This window comes from Melopsittacus undulatus, chromosome 1 (assembly GCF_012275295.1).
Source record: "Melopsittacus undulatus isolate bMelUnd1 chromosome 1, bMelUnd1.mat.Z, whole genome shotgun sequence".
NCBI classification, from domain to species: domain Eukaryota; kingdom Metazoa; phylum Chordata; class Aves; order Psittaciformes; family Psittaculidae; genus Melopsittacus; species Melopsittacus undulatus.
In genome coordinates, this window is record NC_047527.1 from 36,090,936 (window position 1) to 36,113,620 (window position 22,685).

Here is a 22,685-nt window from a genome sequence, read left to right on the forward strand (position 1 = left end):
ATATAAATATGCTTTGAAATAACTTACTATTTAAAACCTTGCAGAAATTTGCAGTAAAAGTTAAATACATCATTACTTCGAACTTTGTGTAAGGCCATCACAGATACTATTTATTTCTGGTATAGTGCATCTTTTCTTATTTTCCCCTTCTGTCCTACTAGTCTCTCCAAGTTTATTTTAATCCTTTTTGTTATAACCATCTTGTGCAAATATTAAAAAGGAAGAAAAATTAGAACATTCTAAGATAATATGGAACAGATGAAACTAGTACAGGTCAATGTAATGTTACAGCACAGTAGGTGATGTCACTTGCTTTGAACATAACATTCTATGGGTTATCAACCAAATATTTTCCCTCTGAAGTAAGAATTAAGCTTATGTTGTGCAGTGGTGTCTGTGAGCTGCCACAGATAAAGCGGCTGAAAGATACAACAGCTGCTTTGATGCATTCAGTCAGTATGGAGGCAAGGTGTCTGATAAATAGCAACTTAAACACTAACTACTCATCAATGAGCACTTCAGTCAATCAGAACTTAACCAGAGGGGACTGTTTAGCTGATCATACGGAGAAAAACATTCTTTGCTTTTCAGCACTTTCCTCTAATTATTTACAGTTGATTCCATCCTTTGTTGACTTCTAAAGAGTAAGCAATTTTTTCTTTTTTTCTTTTTTCTTTTTTTTTGGTGGCAAGAGGATCTAATACTTATGCACTAAAATGTAGGTCTAAGACTTTATTTTCCAAAGATGTGATTGACTAGCCACCTGCCATCAGACATATAGGAATTCCTTAACAATCAGTTGTGAGCATTTACCCAGTGTGTGTTATGAAAGTACTTTAGCTGTGGGGGTTTTGTTTGTTTTTCAGTCTCGAAGGAATCTTTGTGAAGAAGCCTTGCTGAAAATTAAAGGTGTTATTAGTTTTACCTTTCAAATGGCGGTTCAAAGGTGCGTGGTCCGAATTCGGTCAGACTTGAAAGCAGAGGTAAGCACTCAATAACACTCCAGATCCTTCCAGTATTTTGTTATGTCACACTGAACTCTTTTTTTTTCTCCTCTGTGCTTGTAGGCATTGGCAACGGCAATAGCATCAACCAAAGTTATGAAGGCACAGCAAGTTGTGAAAAGTGAAAGTGGTGAGGAGGTAGGGTACATATCTTTCTAAACCTATTGTTCTAGTTCAGCTGTATCTTTAATACCAACACCTTTCTGCTGCAACATCTGGTGCCAGTCAACATGTTGTAAATGGGAGTGCTACATATAAAGTACAAGGAGAATAAAGGGTATCCTATGTCAGGACATGTATCCATAGAACAGTTTTACAGAACTTCCTGCTTAGGAGAAAGACAGAAATACTGTAATTGCTTCTTTCCTTAATGACATGGAAAGGATCACAGTGAACAGAGTTGCTGAAGTGTTTTTATTTCACATCTGCATTAAATGGGCTGTGCCTTAATTTGATATTTTTTCTTCCACGTTAAGTCAAAGCCTTTATTGTGTGTCTTCTAAGCATAGTAGTTTCCAGATATCTAGTAAGTTCCATTTGTATTCTCTCTGTATAGGAGGATGAGGAGGAGTCTCACAAAATACATGCCTGTTGTCCTGAATGTCTGTGTAACTTCCATTCATTCTTTTTAAGTTACAACATTTGACATAATTTTAATCTGTTGTGGTTTATCAGATGCTAGTTCCATTCCAAGATACGCCAGTGGAAGTAGAGCAGAATACAGATCTACCTGAATATTTACCAGAAGATGAAAGCCCGACTAAGGAACAGGACAAAGCAGTGTCTCGTGTTGGGTCACACCCAGAAGGTGCAGCAAGCTGGCTCAGCACGGCAGCAAACTTTCTATCAAGATCTTTCTACTGGTGACTTGTACTTGGTGTTAAAAGACTGTGTGAATGAACCAACAGGGGGGCCAGTTTTCCATTGGTGTGGTGAACTGCCAAGTGCAATTTGCAATAAATCATTACGAAAATTTTAGATTAAGCAAATGTATGCTGCATTTTACATTTTATTTGATATTTAGCCTGATAGGGCAGGGGTCAAAGGACAGAGGCCTCCAATCAAATTGTTCTTTTTTTCTTTTCCCCTGTAGATTTTATTGCTTCACTTTTAAAATATGGGTCCACTGTTATATACCAAATGCTTATCCATATAGAGCTTTAAGTTTGACTTCACATGAAACACGTGGTAGGAAGAATCCGTTTGAGTCTCAGGGCCTCTGTGAAAGAAAATTCTTAATAGCTCTAGCTGTGTATTAGATAAAATGCCCTTTTTATTTCTGCTTCCCTTTGGACTAATGTAATTTTGTTAAATTTTCTAGATTTTGACTCCAGAGAAAAATACAGTCTGCCTCTTTTTTTGCCTTTATTTTTGCCAGCTGCATTCACAGTGTGAGCACGATGTTCCCCTTTTGCTATTAAACTAGACTCACAGCAGACTTGAAACTTATAACCCTTTTATGTATGTTGAATTTTTTCCAGCCTGCCCTTAACCACTGGAGTGCTTGAGATTAAGAAATAAGGGATTGAATAAACAAATATGTATACATACATTGTACAGTAAATAAACTAGAACATATTTGTAAAGATGGCTGTGACTGACTGATATATATCTAACTAATAAATACCACTGACTGCTGTTTAGGCTAACTGGGAAGACTGTAGCAGAAAGAGCTGTGGGCTAATGTAGTGATGACCCATGCAGCTCTGTCTGAAGAGAATAGGGGGATGTAGACTGTACTTGGTTAAGAAGTGGTGTTCACTGTTAGGAAACATTTAATGGTAACTGAAACTTTAAACTTGAAGAATAAAGCAGAACTGAATGCCTCTCGCCACAGTGCCACACTTACAAATTTTGACTTTAACCCTTTTTATTTTTTTACCTAACAAATATGATATGTAATTATTCTTCCCTCCTAATGTCTTCATGAGACTCCCATTAGCTTGCCTTTGCCCTGTTATTTACAGACAGTATAGATTGAAAGATGTCTTGGTAGCTTCTGTGACCAGAAGTGATAAAAGCAAAACTTTTGTAGACAGAGAATAACATCTATCTGAGCTGCTAGTAAACATTGTATGAGAGGATTCAATACACAGTGCTTGAGAACTGCAGTGCCACTGCTTTGTTACACCAGAGAAATACAGCTGAGAACTTTAAATAATGATATAAAATAACCTCATTATACAACGCTTTTTTGTGGTAATGTATTTGCTATAATGTTAATTATATTTACCACTTGGAGACTCAGAAAAAAAAATTAATACATCAAAGTTATTCCCTTGGGCCTGTGCACAAGGAATAAAAAAAAATAAATCACAGGCTGTCATAATACTGCAGAAATGCTGAGGAAATGATAATGTAAAGTAATAATGCAGGTCAGAGTTCACCCACCCAAGTTAGTTGTCATTCTAGAATTAAAAAAAGAGAAAAGCTTGTTGGCAGACTAGATGTCTCATGTTTTTTAATATATCTAGTTTATTTTTGATTCAGGTTTACACGCACAGATTGAAAATACAGGCTTTCCAGGGCATGTATTGCTTTAAATATGTAATACTACTCATATGGCTGTCTAGAATGTTACAGTACCAAATGTGTTTGAAAAGTCCTCTGTTCTATAGCCATGAATGCAGAGTTTTATTTTTCTGCATTAACATCTGTTTGCATTTGCATTATTGCACATCTCTACTAAAAGACTGCACCCTTTGGATATTAATGGTTCAAAACCAGTAGGTATTACAGTTTGTTGTGCATTCGGTCTGTAGGTGTGCTTTTATGACAGTATTGCAGCTCTTGTAGAACAGTATAAGGCATCTGTAAAAGTTTTTGAAATATATTGTAAAATAATAAAGGATAATATAACTAAACAAAATCTGACTTGTGCCTTTTTAAATGTTTAAAAGGCTGGTGCCTTTTTAAATGTTCTGACATTCTTTTAAGCTGTTAGTGGTATTAGAAGTAAACCTTTTTCATCTTTAGTTTAACAGAGGAGTGCAAATGTCTGGTCATAGTGAGGCCTGTGCTGCATATCACAGTAGGGCTTTTGTGTTTGTTTAGAGCATGCATTTTAAACTGAGTTTTTGTACAAAGTATACAAGTAGAAGCTACTTAAGGGTGTTGTCTCGGTTTCATTCTTAGGGGGATTTCTGGAGATTAGGGGTTTTTTTAATAACTGATGCTGTGTAGATGCATATTTCATCAGGTGAATTAAGAGCCACCAACATTCCTGGAGAAACCTCTTACTTTCAAAAAAAAAAAAAAAAACCCCAGACACAGCACACAGTTGTTAATGTTATGCTTGCTCTTTCTCAGAGGTCAAATGAAGGGTAAGAAAGCCCTTTGACCTAGGAGATGGCCAAATAACTGCAAAATTAGAGGCTTCCAGGGAGAAGCTGAGCTGGAAGACAGAGCACTGGTGTCACATTGCACTGGTTGTAAAGTACTTGACTGCCAAGGATGCCACTGCATGCACCATGGTTTAAGCTCCTGAATTGTTGTAGTGTTACAGCCATGTAAAGCATAATAGATTAATCACTACCATGTTTCTTCATAAGAGTAAACGCTTATGGGATAGGTAGAGGCAAAACTGAAGCTTATAACTGTGCCCTGCAAACAGCTGTCAAAGCACTGCAAGCATTCTGCAGTATTGTGAAATACAATATACTCTAGCTTTCCCACTCCACAATCATCTACGGCTTATTCTGTACAAAAATAGCTGGTGTGGCTGAGTTTTGCCATAGGCCACGTAAACTGATGGGGAGAGCAGTGCATGGGGCTAATTCGGAAGAAAACATTGAATACCTAGGCAGATGCAAACTGGCAGGTGTGAAGTAGTACTGGAACTGCCTCAATGTAAAATAAACTGTGGGTGCTCCTTTTTGCCTGTGAAGAATACCAGCTATCGGCTACCGGCATTTAGAAACGTACCTAGTAAAATTCTGAGCAGCTGCATTCGTTGCTGTATTCACTTTGCAGAAGACTGGATGATGAAGTCTTTCCTCTTTCTTGATCTGTACCCAATTAGCCTGAGTTCCTAAAATGTGAACAAATCTATTTGTTAAAATGAGAATAACCTCTCAACCCATCTTGGATTCTGAATGTAATTCTTCAGGAAAAGCTGAGAGCGCATTATTTGGTGAAAGGGGGTGGGTGGTGGGGTCACTGGAGATTTAGTCAGTGAGGTTCAGTATCTAATTAGCCTCGGGGGTGAGACTGACTGCTAAGATTCCTCTAAAGCTTAATATAAAGCTGCTACAAAAAGAAATTGTCCTATTTCTTGTAGTTTGCACAGAGCAGGCATTGCTTGACTTGTTCAGCCTGCTTTACATGCAGGTTTTGAATAGGGCTGAAAAAAACCTGATTTACATTTGCAGTACTTTGCATATATATTGGTTGAAACATGGAGAGCAAGGTCTACTGTAAGCTGCTGCATGTGCTACATCAGAATTTACATTATTTGAAGATTTCTTCATGTCATTGTTCATTGATGTGCATATGGCACTAGGCTTGTTAAATAACTGGGAGAGTTAGAGCTTCCCCTGTGGAATAAATTAAGATCAATTAAAGCAGTTAAAGTGTGGAGATACAAAACCATCTCAGAGGTGCACCCACTTACCATGTTTTTGTGCTGGTTGTGATTGTCTATTATGTTAGAACTTGAAGGCTGCTACCTGGAGCAAGTTCCCAGCAGCTCTGTCTCTTCATGCCATGAAAACTGCACAGAACTTGGTAGCTAAATAATTTCCAGAAGTGTTTAATACTTGCCCAGTGCCTACAGTTCAGGTTAGTTATCTGGCAGGGCTTGCCCTCATCTGAACAGCTTTTCTAAGTAGCTGAATAAAATCACAACTGGAACCAAATTCTTAACACAGGAAGCACTGCTCTACCAGCAGTGTATGACAATATGTCTGATTGGCATGAAATGGCACTTTTAAGTAGCAGATATAAAAAACTGAATACCACAAAACCACCATATGGGAGCATCGTTGCTCTCATTTCCTACTGGAGCACTGAGTTAAGTGTAAATACTGAGAGTAAGGGATTATGGCTGCTTGAAGTAATGCCTTGCTGTTTCATACCTCTTCTCACTGAGATCTTTCAGGGACATGAGTGTGCTAACCCACCAGTGCAGGACCTGTGTCAGCTTCTCCATGGGAACTGCTTCCCTGGGTGTTTGCTGGTGGAAAGGGAGTGTTGCCATGAGCCCGTGGTGAGCTATCAGGGAGCAGCTGGGACCCTGTTCATGCCCAACATCCCACAGAAATACAAACACTTGTAACACAAGGTCTTCACAAAGGTGTTTTTCTATTAACCTTGCTTTCATTTGTTTATCCAAATTGCTCAGGAATCCGGGGAAGTGCAAAATTGTGTGAACTGTCTCTGATTCTTAGTCCATGCCTCATTACAAAAGTAAGCTGAAATGCCTTCCATTTTAAGAGAGGCCTTCACACTGTCTGAGCTCCTCTGGCCTGAATTAGAAAAGTCAGACCTCTCATAAGCAGCTTTCCATATTGTTATATATAGAATTGCATCACAAGCCAGCATGGTTGGAAGCCAGTTTTGCTCTCAAAATAGACCCTATTGATTTGTTGAAGTTCTGTACTGCTTTATTATCAGCTGGACAGCCTGCTGGGACATCCAGTCTAGGAAATACTTTACCTAGAATACCTAGAAAGGTTGGACCTTGAGGAGGATCCTTGAGGTCCCTTCCAACCTGCTATGAGTCTGTGAACGTTTGGTAATAAATACTCTTTCTAGTTGGTTTTCCAAAAACTGTTTAGCTATCTTTACCTGATAGTTATGGTTGTGTGTTATGGTGTTATGGTATATTTCAAAAGCTTTGTGCAACATGAGTTATTTCAGCAGTGCTACCTGCATGAGGTGCCCTAGGCATCTGCCATCTTCATGTAAATTAAAGCATCACCCTGATGGTGGTGTTTACAGCCTTTCCAGCAGTTAATGTTTGTGGTATTTGATCCTTTGCATTTCTTTAAGAAGGTGTGATCTCCTTTATAGAATTCCCATGTATACACCATCATATAGCTGATGGGAGCAGCGTTACTTTTCAAGAGTGTATGTATAGCATGGGTTGAAAGAGATAGCACAAGAGGTCCCATTTGTTGTGTGATCTTTTGGCCATGCTTTTTTCATTGGGAAGAATCCATGGTGCTTTGGTTTGCATTAAACATCGAAGGACATGTAAACAATCCAGCATGGAAAATACTATTTTGGGAAGGGCGGGAGGGAGGAGAGGGAAGCTGGAAACCAGTTCTCAGAGAAACAGGGATTCCACTTGGCAAAAGGCAGCTCCTCGTGGCTGGAAGAACAGCACTAATTTAAGGTTACACGAGGCTGTCTAAAGGTGATGGTTTAATTTGTATTATTGCAAGATTAATTTCTTCCTGAATGAAAATTTAAACTGCCGTAATAGATTTTTGATTATAAACCCCTATATTGTTAATGCGGAAGTCCCACATTTAATATTGACAAAGCCATTCACGGTCATTATCTTGGTACAAAAAAAAATAGCAGCTTGTATTATCCTTGGTTTTCATGGCTTTACCTCCTTTGCTACAACAAATATGTGCTGTAATGTTTTAGCAAATAACCATTATTGTTTATACAATGTAATTCAGTGGGATGGAGTAAATGGCATATTTTAAAGAGTCTATTTCTTTGCATATAAAATACCTGTAAAGCTTACTGAAGGTGAAGAGTGGCTACTACTTAGCTCTCAATTGTTGGCTACATTCCTGAAACAATGAAGATATATCACCCACTATAATAGGGAAATAGCAGCCATTTAACATAGTTGAGCATTAACTCTGTCATTTAGGCTGCTGAAGCAATCTTATTATTATAGTTAGTGTAACTGGTTTTGTTTCTCCATATGTGTAGATGTTCTGGTGTATAAAATGCGTTGCTGTTTGTAACAGTAAATTGCATACACTCAAACACTACCCTTGCTATTTAAATGAAGTTATATCTGGACCTTTCAACAGAATAAGCAAAGATAAAGTGAATAACGTCTGGTTTTGAAATCTTTTTTCATGGTAGTAGCTTTAAAAGTGAAAATGCCCTTTGTCACCCTGCAAAATTTTGTTCTAAGAGAAAAAATAACAGTCCTTTTCTATATAAGCCTTCATTATGAAAGCAGCTTCTTGAAAAATATCTTTGCAGTGCTTATTATCAAAGAGGTGCATGTTACCCATTCCAGAGCTTGGATCCTGTAAATGAAAGCTGGTGATGGCTAGTTCTTCACCTGGGCTGTCTTAAAAGTCACAACCTCTTTAATATTACGTTTGCAGTTTATACCTGTGTGTCTGGCTGGAGAAGTTGAGAATGTCATATTTTGCTCTGTTTTCTTTTTTCTTCAGCCTTCCATGTACAAATATATATACACCACCCTCAGTACAATGAACTTTGTCACAAGCATCACTAGGGCTATAGCTAAATAGTCAGTACAACTCAATCAGGGGTCTATAGATTATGAAAGGAAAATGGTAGGTAATAGGGGAAAACACCAAATCAAGCTTTAGAACTTTAAAAAACTGTAATGTACCTAAATGTAAAAAAAAGCTTTATTGAGACACTGTTCATAATATACAAGGTAATACATAATGAAGCATTATGCTGACCTCTCTGTAGAGTGAATTGACATCTGGTAAAGTCCAGTAAGGGGCAGACCTGACTATTTCTTGTGAAGACCCTTAATGTGTAAAAGTTCCCTGCGTAGTTTAATTGAAGTAGGAAGACAAGAAAAAAAAAAAAACCTAATGCCACAAAACGAAGTGTAAGCTCAAAAGTAGCCCAGCCCTCTCTGGCCCTTTTCTGCTCCTTTTCCCAACACCATCAGCACCAGTCTGCAGCAGGGTCTGTAAACAGAATGTGGGGAGGAGTAGACCCTTTCCTCATGTGAGAGTAGCTTTCAGTGGAAAAAGGTGGGTACCACAGGCATCCCATTAGCCCTACGTACTTTAATACTAAATTGCTTCTGAAGAGATGCGTGCTTAAATGCCACCAGTGAACATTTTGTTTTCTTCTTTCAGGATAGGAACACCCAAACCCAGAGTGTCTCGTTGAATCGTGAGCCCCAGGCTAGCTCCCAGCTGCTGAGTGATGCTTTTGTGATCACCTAAATGGATGATAATGGGTACCAAGCAAAGTTTCAATGTCTGCTCCCAGTGACTATAGCCCATCTCGAGTACCCACCTACTCCTAGACTGAAACGGCAGCTGGCATCAGCTACTCAACCAATCCAATTTACTTTCAATCACACCATTACTACAACCTCCCTTCTCCATCTGTGTAAACATATGTCTTTGTTAAACACCACCATTTGTACAGGATAAAAATTGTCAATGCTGACAAAAATGCCCCCACATAATGCTGTTGTGATTGCAATGTTGTCCTTAAGCTGATTTTAAAGAAGTCTGTGAGCTGATCGACATCTTCCACTGCCCTTAGTGGGAAACTGATAGAAATAAATCTTGTAAAAATGGTTTTATTTTGTCCGTGGGTAATATGCTTTTCTAAGACTTAGCTCTTAGAAGCTATATATTAATTGTTAGTGGCAGTTTGCAGTTCCACAGTAATGCCCCAAAGCAATCACTGTTTCCTGAGTAGTCCTTTCTAATATTAGTGTGTTATCTTGGCAAGAGCATATTTCCCTTATACCTTTGGGGGCTGGCCCTTAAATCTGGCATGGGAAAAAGTCACAACTCTGAAAAAACATTTGGTTATTAATGACTGCTCCTTGCACCAGCTTTTCTTCAGGAATGACTGCTTATAGAATCATAGAATAGTTAGGGTTGGGAAGGACCTTAAGATCATCTAGTTCCAACCCCCCTGCCATGGGCAGCGACACCTCACACTAAACCATGTCACCCAAGGCTTCATCCAACCTGTCCTTGAACACTGCCAGGGATGGAGCATTATGGTCTCTGTACATGAGTTTTCCCTCTTCTTTTTCTTGTAGTATAGTGCAGCTAGGACTGTCCTACAATATAATTTAATCACAGCGTACCTGGGGGCCTCCACTCTCTAACCACGAGCATTATAAAAGAATCTCTCTTCAGCAAACTGAACGCTCATAAAAAATTTGCAGTGCTTCTTGCTGGGCCATCCTGTAAAACATTGGCTTGATCAGCATTAAGGCAGGGAAAGAAACTGGTTTTGATTTCTGGACCTAAGCTGCTCATTCTTTGGGCCTTAACACCAGACACTTAAAATTAACAGTCCCTATCGCTATATGTCTGCACTTCTCATCTTGCTCTAGCATCTATCAGCCCGGGGTGAGATCCTAAGCAAGTAAGTAAGCATTTTCTTTTGAGCAAATGTGCTTCTTCTGGTGCACTCTTTGCTCCTTTCTTTTGCTCTTATTTACAATACTAGTGTTGCCATCATCATTGTGCTCTTCCATCTGTTCAGCCCTGGTAATACTAAACATGAAACTGTAGTTAGCAACGTCCCACCATGAACTGGGCTTTGATTCTGTGAGGATTTAAACCCAATCATTTTGCTTCTTGCTAGTTTTCTCCAGCCATTTGGGCATTTGGGTATGCTAGTGTGCATTTCCAAGCTTTTTTCCCCATCATCTCTGCAGCTCTGAGGATTAGGGATGTTTGGTTTTTAATGAAAATTCAGGCTTTTTAGAATTGCTTCCCTTACAAATGAGCACTTTGTGAAAGCAAGCATCAGAAAAAGAAAACAAAAAACCCCAAACCCTTTAAAAAGATTAAACCAGTTTTCTGTCTTTCTTCTTACTTAGCTAATTCACTTCTTTCCTCAGTGCCCTCTGTTTTATTCTGGTGATCATTCTGCTGTTTCGTGCTACTTTTTCCTGTTTCCCTGGCTTGGTGGTTTTGTAAAACATTCAGTGAATTCCACATTTTTGGGGATTTGGTTTTGTTTGTTTTGTTTTTTTTTTTGCCTGCTCTGCTAACCATAACCATGGTTCTTGTATAAACTAAGGTGTGGGATATCAGGAACCTTCTTTATTCAGTGTTTGAAAGTATTGGTATCTCCCCCTGCTAGGGACCTGGTGGCTGCTCATGCAACCCACCAGTGCCAATAGGAAGGACTCCTGCCTTATACTACTCCCAGTCCAGATATTTTTGTAGCTGCTGATCTGGCCTTATTCCTCAAGCTGCTGCTTAGTGGTTTATGACTATTTGAATGTTATGAAGTTTCTAAGGAGGCACTTTTTAATGGGTTAATCTTACAGTACTGATGAAAAGGCAGAAACTCCCACCCTGGTTGTCTAATGCAGAAAGGGTGCTTTCATCTTCTGCTGGGCCTCTGGACCCCCTGAACTCTGCCTTGACTTGAGGCTCAGCCTCCATTTCACTGATGGTACCTCCACCACCTGAGCAAGGGAACTAAAGGAAGATGGCACTGATCTATTTCCCACATAAGCAGATGCTTGCAGCAGCACCTTCCCCTGGTGTGCTTTCACTTCGGGTTTCCCATTCAGCTTTTGGAGGCCTAATGTGTCTTTCTGCATTTATTTGAAGAGGACCTTTATTTGGCTGTCTGGCTGTGCAGACCTGCTGCATAGGAAGAAACTCCACTTTTACTGCAACTCAGGTCTTAACACCTCTTTTGGCTGCTGCTGTCCATGCTCATTCCTGTTATTATTTATTTGGTCCTGTATCAAACACAGAACGTTTAGGCCCAGTCCTTGGCAGTGCTGTTAAGCATGGTTATATGGCTATTGCCTCCCAGCCAGCAGCTGATACTGTCCACTTAAAGGAAGATATTCCATCATTCAGCCTTCTCTTATTGCAGGCTGAACAAGCCCAGCTCTATCAGCCTTTCATCACATGACAAGCTTTCTGGACCTCTGATTATTCTTGTGGCACTTCTCTGCACCCTTTCCAGCTTGTCCACATCTTTTTTGTATAGCAGGGACAAAAAAACACAGTGTTCCAGGTGTAGCCCAACAAGTGCTGAGTTGAGTGGGATAATGCCACCTTTGCCTCTGCTGGTGATGCCCTTGTTGATGTAACCCAGCAACCTGTTGACTTGCTTTTTTTCAGCAGCACACTGTTCACTCATATTGAATCCGTGGTGTCCCAGGACCCTCAAGGCCCTTTCCACAGGGCTGATCCCGAGCTGTGCAGATCCCAGCCTGTGCTGCACTCCTGGGTTGTGTTTTCCCAGACTCAAGACCTCACACCTGTCCTTGTTGAACTGTCCGTGCTGAAAACCCATGTGCAAACAAAGCACGAAGGGACGCTGACCAGTTCCTGCCGGATTTGCTCCTGTTGCCGTTACCGGCCAGGCGCGGGCTGGCAGCGCCCGCGGCCGGACCAGAGGCGCAGCGGCAGCGAGTGAGGTGCGGTGCGGGTGCGCGGCAGGGCGGTCGCGCTAGATGGCAGCATGGACGTGCCGTTGGGAGGGCGGGAGGCGGCAGGGACACGGGACCCAGCGGAGAGGCTGCAGCCGCCACGGCCCTGGGACGTGTTCCTGGCTGGGGATCAGCGCAGTGGTGAATCCCGAATCCAGCGCCCAGGTTTAGATTTCCTATCTATCATCTATCTATCTATCTATCTATCTATCTATCTATCTATCTATCTATATTATTTTAATACATTTTTTCACTTTTCTGCTGACTTCTGTGTTGCCAAAAGACTTATATTTTCTTTGTTCTCACACTGACCCCACTGTTTGGTTTTTCTAACTTTTTATCCTTTTTTTTTTTTTTTTTTTTTTAAGAAAAGCTTTCTGTGGAAGCAAGGTTTTGTCCCTAACTAAAGATCACAGCTTATTTTTTACACCTGATTTATTCATAACTGCATATACAGTGCTATGGACAATCCTAGTTATCCTGAAATGGAATTAATAGTAGGGATTGTATGTCCGTGTGTGAATATATGCATATCTATGCTCTAAGTGGCACCTGCTTGAGTGACAGAAGTCCCGATCTGTCAGCAGTACAAGCACAGGTTAAATTAATGTTAGTTTTAGTGTAGAATCATAGAATGGTTTGCCTTGGAAGGCACCTTAAAGATCATCCAGTTCCACCCCTCTGCGATAGGCACGGACACCTTCCACTAGATCAGGCTGCTAAAAGCCCTGTTTAACCTGGCCTTGAACACTGCCAGGAATGGAGCACCCATAGCTTCTCTGGGCAAACTGTGCCAGCACCTCACCACCCTCAAAGTAAAAAACTTCTTCCTAATATCTAATCTAAATCTCCCCTCTGTCAGTTTAAAGCCATTCCCCCTTATTTTACCACTACCTTCCCTCATAAAAAGTCCCTCTCCAGATTTCTTGTAGGCCCCCTTCAGGTACTGGAAAGCCACAGTGATATCTCCCTGCAGCCTTCTCTTCTCCAGGCTAAACAAGGTCAACTCTCTCTGCCTGCATTCATAGCAGAGGTGCTCCAGCCCTCTGAGCATCTTCATGGCCTCCTCTGGACTTGCTCAAGCATGTTCAGATCCTTTGTGCTGGGGGCACAAAGCTGGATGCAGTACGCCAGATGGGGTTTTACTAGAGTGGAGTAGAGGTCAAGAATCACCTCCCTTGATCTGCTGGACATGTTCCTTTTGATACAGCCCAGGATATGGTTGGCTTTCTGGGCTCTAAGTGCACATTGCTGGCTCATGTTGAGTTTCTTGTCAATCAGCATCTTCAAATCCTTCTGCTCAGGGCTGCTCTCAATGCATTTTATCCTGAATGCAGAGAATCCTGATGTAATAGAACCCCAAATTTATCCCAGGCTCTTTGCAGGTAAGTGCCCCTTTTTAGGTGGCTAAGGTTTAGTCTGCAAGTGTTCATTCTGATTTTGGACTGTATTGTGTCTCACCCAGTGCTGGGAACAGGGAGAGCAGCCTCACTCCTGGCCCTTCCTAGGGAGAGCTGTTTCCCCTGCCAGGATGGAGCAGATACTACAGATGCCTCCCTGCTGCAGCTGTGGGGCTGGTCCAGGGGTGGGTGGAAGGGCGAGTGGGGCAAAGGAGAGGTCTGGGTAAGGTTCTGACACTTAACTCATGCTGGTATAAGTAAAGTTAGACCACAGGTTAAGGTAGACAGAATTTGAGATCCCGGTTGCTTTTTTAGAAGGTGCTGCCCTTTTACTACTTTAGGCTTAGCCTCTGAAAAACAGAGGCATTGCTTGTGAAATTAGAGGAAACTAACCCCATTATTATTTAGACAATCAGTGTAGCAGAGGTCAAAAAACATATTTAAATGTAGAACCCAGAAGAGACACACTGATTTTTTTTTTTCAGTGTCAGGTATGCATTTTATTCCATAAGACAGCAAGTGGATATTTGGAAACAAATGATTTTCCTGTTCTAGGCCCTGTTTGAATAGGTTTACTGTAAGATCAGTTGACTTGGTGGATGTGGATGCATACATCTGTAGGAGAGATAAATGCTGTGGGTACTAGTTCAAAGAGCTCTTGTTAACTGAACTTTCCTGAATAGCTAACAGTCTGTTTATAGACTTCCTCCTACCCACATCAGTGCATATTCAACAACTATATCCTATGCAATATATATAAAAGTTAAATTTCATCAAACTGCTACAGCAGTAAATGCTTCAGTGTTCTTGCAGCATGTAGCACATAGGACACGTGATAATGATTAGCGTTTTTTCCCTCATGGGACTTTTCCAACACATGTCAGCTTGGTGTGTTGACCAAGAAGAAGACCAACTTAGGAATTCCTTTGTTTTATGATCCTGTCTGGCCTTGTGTCAGACACTGACTCCGGTTGTGGGAGCAACTGGAGAAGTTGGTGTAAAGTCTGCTGATGCTTGTTAACAGGATTAAATTCCCTTCTCAGGTCTTTAGACACTTTCCTGGAAAGGGTCTGACATGTATTACTAGAATGGACTGCTCAAAATTAGGAACCTCATCACTGAAATAAAAAATAGGGATAGAATAATGCCATGTAAAAGTGGATGACGATAGCAATATTCCATAGAGAGAGAAGTGATAAATGAAAGTTGTGGGTGTTACTGACTATGCTACCAAATATTTTGATACCAATTAAAGTGTAGTGCCACTAGAGATGTTTTCATCACAATATGAGACAGAAGTACAAATACTGACTCAGAGAACGACAGTGGGGATATGAGCTTGTGCCACAACAGATGTATAACTGCAGAGAGGCATGTATAGCAGAGTGATTCAGAAAAAGCAAGCACACAGGATTGCATCTTATGGAGATGACAGAAGTTGAGGTTTCTCCTATGGGGACAGAAAAGAGATCTTCTCCCAGCAGTCAGGCAGAAAAGTGAATTAAATCTCAGCCTTTAGAAACGTCCCAGGTGGCAAGGACTGTCGGCAAGTCTGGATGGCTGCATTTCAGTGACTTAGGCTGAGTTTCATAGTGCAATGCTTGTTTTACTTTTTATTTTCATAGTAAGTCAAACATAGTCATTATGTGAAAACTCACAAGATGTCTTACCCAAAGAAATACACTCTTGGGTATTTTGTTCAAAATGAGATTTGCAGTCTGATTGGTTTGAGGGCTCAAGTCTTGGAGAGTCTCCTGTGTCTTTTGTTCATATTATATGGACATCATCAAAACAAAATTTAAGGCGTCTGTATTCAATTTGGCTTCAAATGGACAGGTAGAGGAAGAAATAGCTCACAACAGCTTTTATGTTGTTCTCTTCACAGTATACCTCTAACAGTTCAATGCATAAAGACTTTTAGTTCTTCGTTTATGCCTATTGCTGTGTTACTAGTAAGATGGAAAAACAACAGTGGGAATGAAAGCGGGAACAGACTATTAAACACAGACATTCAGCGAATCCTGAAGCAAAATGAGCATTTCTTTATTAATATTTTAGCAAAACTGGATTCTTTTCTCAAATAAAACAATGCTATAAAATATCACAGATTCAACATCTGCTGGATCTTCATTAGTTTAACTGTTATGATTCAATTTAATGAAATTTTATCAGCAACACTTAAAACTGAAGTGCAGAGAGTGCTTTTTTTTTACAGATAACAACATCCTTGGGCAATAGAAACTTGGGCCTGTTTGTTGATGGTCTTTGTAATACTACTTTAGGAATAACTCTTACTGCTTCTTCTCCCTCGAGGCAGAAAAGTGTCTAACAGGGTCAGCAAGTGTTCTTTGCACTGAGAAACACAGATTCCACTGGTGTGACTGTGGACCATTCATGTTATGAGCAGAGGAAAAAGAGGATGATCACATAGCTCTTCAGGTCAGCCAGATGTGTAACAGCTTCTCTTCTCTTTTACTGCTGCTTTCTTCCTAGCACCAGAAGTTCCAAAAATAAGGGTTTTAAGGAAGTTTTGCAAAATGAGGTAAAACAAATGGGCTGGGATCTGGAAAGGTCTAACCAAGCAAAGATGTCAGGGGAGGGCAGGGAGAGAGTAGGACAAGTAGTACCACTGACTTGTTGAAGGTGACAAAGTCTGTGGATGGGGATACCTCAAACATTTCCAAGAATTCTGTGATGAGGTGGCATACCTGTCAAATCCCACTGTTACTAAATTCAGGAAGGTTTTGATAGCTTAATATACCTCTGTCTATGGCCTAATTGCAACTAGCAACTATTTGGCCATGATTTCCTCTTACTTAGAGTACCTTGTGAAGTTCAAGGGTGCTATCTATGGAGTATCAAAGTAAATAGAGGGGAAAGAACATCAAACATTGCTAAAAATAGGGACAGGAAGCTCAACCTTTTGAGCTGTGCAGCAGTGGTATATAAAGAAAAGTCAAAGAAAAAAGGATGTTGCTTTAATGAATTTCTATTCTGTGCACCCCAATCTGCTTGCAAATCTGCAACCACTGAAACACACAAACACTAAGACATAAAATAATGCAGAACTGAAAGGAATTTGAACTGACCTTGGCACCTGAGGAACAAGAAAGTGGCTGAAATACAGTTGTTACTCCTTCTGCTAACTTTGGCCCTGGATGAAATAAATGATCAGAAAACCACAGTTTCATTAACCATTTACAGTTAGGCTGCCTGACTGCTTGTTTCTCATTTGACTGGGAGACAATTTGTTTTTCACTGCCTGGCTTGAAGAGACACTGAAGAGGTGAGCTTACTATTTTATAATAATATACTACCAGGACCTTGAAGAACCTTTTTCTCAATTCTTTCTCTTTTCAGACTACTGACAAGTGCTGTTGCTTTGGCTGTACATAGCCAGACATCTCAGCATAAGAGCTCATGGGCTCACATAGGGACAGGATTGTAAGAAACGCTTGATTCAGAGAGCGACGCTGGGCTGTCAGTAGGTGGTGTGCCAGTATGAGGTTGAGTAAGGCATAACACACAGGATTGAAGCCTTTAGGTAAAGTACAGAGTAACAGATCCTATAGGACTGTACAAACTCTTTGGTACCCCTTGCAAAAGCAGAAATAGGATTAATGTCCTGGTTGACAAGGTAGCTTGTGAAAGCACTCTGTGTGCACATGCACGTGTGATTTCCTAGTGTGGTGATCCAGACCTGCTCTGCACATTAAAGGCTTTCATGCAGCACATGCAAATCTTGTAGGCATGCCTCTAATAGGTAGAGCGTTGGACCACTTGGTTAAAGAGTCCTCTGTATGTGTCATAATCACATAAGTTAAATTCAGCTTGCTGCTTGTGGAGCTGTCAGCCTGAATGCTCTTGAAATTAAGCTTTCACAGTTTGCCATCTGGGTCCTGTATGAAGGCAAAAATGTTTCCCATCTCTAGAACCACGTATTAAGAGACAAAAATTGAAATTTTCTATACACCTGCCAAACCCACATCTTGGTACCAATTATGGTTGAGAGTTTTCTTTGAAAAACATCCATATAACAAAATGTATCTTTCTGATAATGTAGTGGAAGCGTTTAGTTTAGAAGTTTCAAGTTATGCATGACTGGAATTGCATGCTTGTCATTATAACTGTAGTTAAAAGTCTTAACCTCCTCACTCAGTTCTTGTTCAGGCAAGAACCCTACTCCCCTAATTGGTCTGAAATTCTACTGTCTTCAGTACTGAACCCTCCAACATCAGGATCCTTTGTCACAGAGCTTCAGTTCAGGCTGGCTTGGTCCATAGGGGTGATTTTGGGCAACCTAAAGGAAATACCTAAGGTAACTTCTGTGAGTTTTTAGCAGGAATGGCTCGCACCTGGTAAAGTATTTTGCATTTTACATTTTTTTTAAAAGAGATGAGATGATCTGCATGAGTTTTGCTCAGATTGCAAATGTTCTCCTGCTTTTAATTTGCATTTCCATCTACAGTTGACAGACTTTAGAAAGTCCCTTTCTCCTTCTGTATTTGTGCAATAATGAACAGGCTGGCATTCGGCTTGGTTTTGAGATCAAATCTAACTTCATGAGATTGCTGGGATGTAAGAGCTCTGTACAGCCACCCAGTAACTCACTCCTAAGGTATGCACATGAAGGAGACAGCTGCAATGGAGCATGGGATAGCACCATGAATTGCTTCTCTTTTCTCTAACTTTGTGCCTAGATGAAAGAATTACTCAGAATATTGGTGTTTCATTATTATGATTACAAAAGGAGGGTGAACATAGTAATTAGAAAGCACTGATATAATGCACGTCTGTTTCTACATTAATAACATAGATTTAGTTCAGAGGGGTGAAATGAAATATATGCCTTGCTTCACTGAAACCTGTTTTAGTCCATCCATGCAGACTTTACAAGCTGGAAATCACATAACCTTGGTATAGATAGATGGGAACCAGCTAACAGGTGATTAAAACCACTTTGAACTCCTGGCTTTTGTTGTTTTATGGCTGCGATGTTTTGTCTTGTGTAGAAAAATTTACTTTTCTGGGTGCCAGTACACAGTCTTGACATCTCCCTTTCCCTAGATGTCCCCTGCGTGGCATCAGATACTGAAAACATGGAGGTGGCTGGGGGGGTTATACATTTTGCAATTGTATGGAAGAGATATTTTGATAACTCGGCAAGGGATTTTTTTTTTTAAATTAAAGCTGTGTATTTTACAGCTGAACTGTAGCCCTAATCACTGGCAGTATCAGCAAGTGTAGTTTTGTGAGAAGAGCTACAGCTCTAGAGGTCTCCAACACATCAGTGATGGTTCTTACAGATATATTTGCATCTGGTGGGAGCTGCGTAAGTATTTAGTGGCACATTTGTGTCTTTGCTGGTGACAGCATATTAATAAGCACTTGTCCATTTATTAACAAAATCCTGTTTTAATTCAAAAAGAGGGAAAAAGCAACGGAAGCTTAAGCGCTTAAACTGTATCAGCAAAGAAACATATAATGAGGAAGAGGAATCAGCTTGTGAATGAGTCCTTAATTTAAAAAAGGCAACATTGTTACATGATTATATTTTTAATTGTTTGACTAATTATTTACTAATTGGGTATAACATGTGAAGGCAGTGCTAACAAATCATGGCTTTGGGAAGTGTTTACATTCAAGATCAGTATAACATGTACTTGCGCAAAGAGTAATGCCAAACTGAAACATCTAGATTGCTGTAAGAGCTGGGTATCATTGGTGAAAATAGGATGTGAATCTCAGCTGATTTCTTTAATTCTTTCTTTTGCAGCACATTTGTAATATCACAGTGTAAAGACTGTGAGAAATAGCAATTTTGATTTGCAAATGAGTATGGGTTATTTTTCTGAAATTATTCAGATTTTTTTCCTCACCCATTTCTGTATTTCTTCTACAATCCCTAGTGTAGATAATATAAAATACTGTAACACTACATTCTACCTCTTTTGTCTCGTGGAATATTTCACTGGGGTTATTATCACAACTATTTTGCTATGTTCAATGAAATTAACATCATTGATTCCATTCGTTGAAATCATATGGAGACTGCAACTGCAGTCTGCCTTATTACCAAATGAGTACAGTTTGCCCTTCAATAATTCTCTAAACTCTCAAACGCCTTGGAAATGACATGCTGGAGTGTTACTGAACTGTGACTGAAGCACCATTTGTGCAAAGTGTGACAGTGCACGAATGATATTCCACAATAAGAGTTCAAATGACATTAATCTTTCACAGAGAGGTTCAGTGACTGGGAAGATGCCTCAAATACCAAATAAAGACACTATGGCCACACTTCAAATTATTCCTGAGCAGCTCCTCTGTATCCCTCCTTTAGAAACATGTATATTAATTTCTCTGCTATATATTTAAATGTAGCCAATAATAAATTGAAAAATTTAATATATTATTTCTGCAACTGCAGTAGTGAAAAATTTAAATCTCTGTTTGCTGTAGAGAAATCTTCTTGGCAGTGGTATCATTAAGTTTGTAATGGTAGGCAATGTAATCCACTTTCATTCCTTGTGGATGACACTACATAACTGTTTTTGTGGTTTTACTTCCTTCTGCCATCTTGAATTGCAGCCACTCCTCAGTCAAAAAGGGGGCAGGCTTTGACCACAGTTATTTTCCCACTGTCCCCATAGGATCCCAGTACAGGGAAGAAAAAATAGCACTATCTAAATGGAGATTTAAATTTAAGTGGTGATTAAAGTTGTATAAGTTTTGGAAATGGGAGTATTGATCTCTGAGGGACCATGAAATCTGGTAGTAGGAATGCGGATCTAGGAGTTGGGTTATTCCACTTTCAAGCCCTTCTCTTTTGCTTACTTAGTTTTTGGCCCTTGGGAATGTCCTCTCACTTCCCCCAGTGAAGTGGAGGTAAGTAAGGCATTGCTCCCATATCACACAGGCATTTGAGACTTGATTACTCAATATCTGCATAATTCTTGTTGTAAAATTTCCTGAAAACTGTTTTTCAGTGTCCAATCTTGTCTTGAAGAACTGAATTAATGGAGAAAATGTAGACAGAAGTTATATGGCCAAGATCAGTTGGTAAGATCGTGCCACCATTTTTTATCAAAGGTACAGTTGTCCCAGCTCTTGGTCTTCCAATGTAAATCTCAGCCCATATTTTCCTCCCCTGATTTCCATCATTTGTTTAGCTACATATCACCAAGCATTCTGTACGCCTTTGAAAGCCAAGACTCCATCTAAGCTTACCAGTGTCATCAGAGTTCAGAATTCACCTTTTGTGGCTGTGATTCTGCTAGGTATAGGGAAAATAATTCCAGGCCCTGTCAAAATCACATGCTGTTTGGTGCAGCAGACCCTTGCTCTGTTGCTCAGAGCCTGAACAGGGAAACAGACCCCAGGGACTGGTGGAATCCCATCCTTATCTTGGAGTAAAAATTGATTTACTTTTCCATTTATCATCAAGGAAATTACTTTCTTTGGCTGTGACGAACCAACCTTCTGACATCACATCAGAGATTAATTGCTTAAGACCAGAAGGGACTACTATGACCTTCTTTCTTGCATACCATAAACCTTTGGATGTTCATTAAATAACTTACACTTGAAGGCCAGTCTATCCCCAAGGAAAACAGTCAGTCCTGATTTTATTGCCAGATCCCACCACAACTTTCAGCATATTTTCCAATGCAGCTATCTGTTAGCTATTTTGCAGTGTTTTCAATGTGTGCTGTGTTAATTGTTTGGGATTTTTGTTTCAATTCTTTGCTCAAAAGCAAGTGAGAGTTCTTCCTTTATGACACAGTGAGGAGGAAACTCTTTCAAGGTAATCTGGTTCCTGTTCCAGGAAGCTTTGTATTCTTCTTTTGAACTGGTGAGGACCTCTGAGTGGCCGAAACCATGAACCAGACCTCCTCCCTTTCTTCTGTCTGGTTCCCTGTTTGTTCTCTGGTGCTAGAAGTCTTGCACATCAGCATGTAGTGGGACAAGAAGAGATAGCTTCAACAGAGACGAGGAATATTCCCTCCTTGTCTGTAATCTGCTCAGACACATGGGAGCTGTGGGGTTGATTCCTCTCAGTCTGAAGTACAGTTCAGATTTTAGAGTCTTCTCTTTCTGGTTTTGGAACCTACCACCATGTTGTTGTGCAAGGCAAGTTATAGACAGATAGGAACAGCCTCACTTTTGCAGTCCCTTGTCCTCATGAGGACTTCAACCATCCTGGCATCTGTTGGAGGGCCGATACAGCCTGGCACAAGAAATTCAGGTGGTTCCTCGGTTCTGTGGAAGACAACTTCCTCCTGCAAGTAATAGAGGAGCCGACAAGGAGAGATGCCATGCTTGACCTCTTGCTCACCAAAAGGGAGGGTCTGGTTTGAAACATGATGCTCCAGGGCAGCCTTTGTTGCAGCGATCATGAGATGGTCGAATTCCAGGTCCTCAGGACAGTGAGAAGAGTGTGCAACAAGCTCACTGCCCTGGGCTTCAAGAGAGCAGACTTTGGCCTCTTCAGGACCCTGCTTAGTAAGGTTCCATGGGATATAGCTCTAGAGGGCAGGGAGGCCCAAGACTCTTGGTTGATATTCAAAGATCACATGCTACAAGCTCAGGAGTGTTGCATTCCAACCAGTAGGAAGTGCAGCAGGAGGGCCAGGAGACCCCCTTGGATGGATAAGGAGTTGCTGAGGAAAATTCAAAGGAAAAAAGAGGCTTATAAAAGGTGGAAGGAACAACAGGCAGCCTGGGAAGAATATAGAGATGTCCCTGAAGCTAGGGACCAGGTTAGGAAAGCTAAGATACAGTTAGAATTAAACTTGGCTAGGGATGTTAAGGATAACAGGAAGGGATTCTAGAGGTACGTAGCAAATGAAAGACAGACTAGGGACAATGTGGGCCCTCTCCAGAAGCTATCAGGAGAACTGGCTACACTGGGTTTGGAGAAGACTGGAGTTC

General features: G+C 40.5%; 1 protein-coding gene across 3 annotated transcripts in view; it reads left to right on the plus strand.

Moving 5' to 3' along the window:
* The window catches only part of ARMC1 (armadillo repeat containing 1), a 30,220-nt gene extending 26,347 nt beyond the window's left edge, over positions 1–3,873 (plus strand). For 2 of the 3 annotated variants that reach the window (XM_031050553.1, XM_031050554.1), the window contains exons 5-7: positions 867–983; positions 1,068–1,142; positions 1,680–2,186. In XM_031050553.1, coding sequence (XP_030906413.1) covers positions 867–983; positions 1,068–1,142; positions 1,680–1,871 — 384 coding nt within the window. In that variant the 3' untranslated portion in view covers positions 1,872–2,186. Of the gene's footprint in view, positions 1–866; positions 984–1,067; positions 1,143–1,679 lie in introns of all 3 variants that reach the window. The other variant, XM_005150776.4, reaches the window with a different exon arrangement.
* Positions 3,874–22,685: the final 18,812 nt, after the last annotated feature.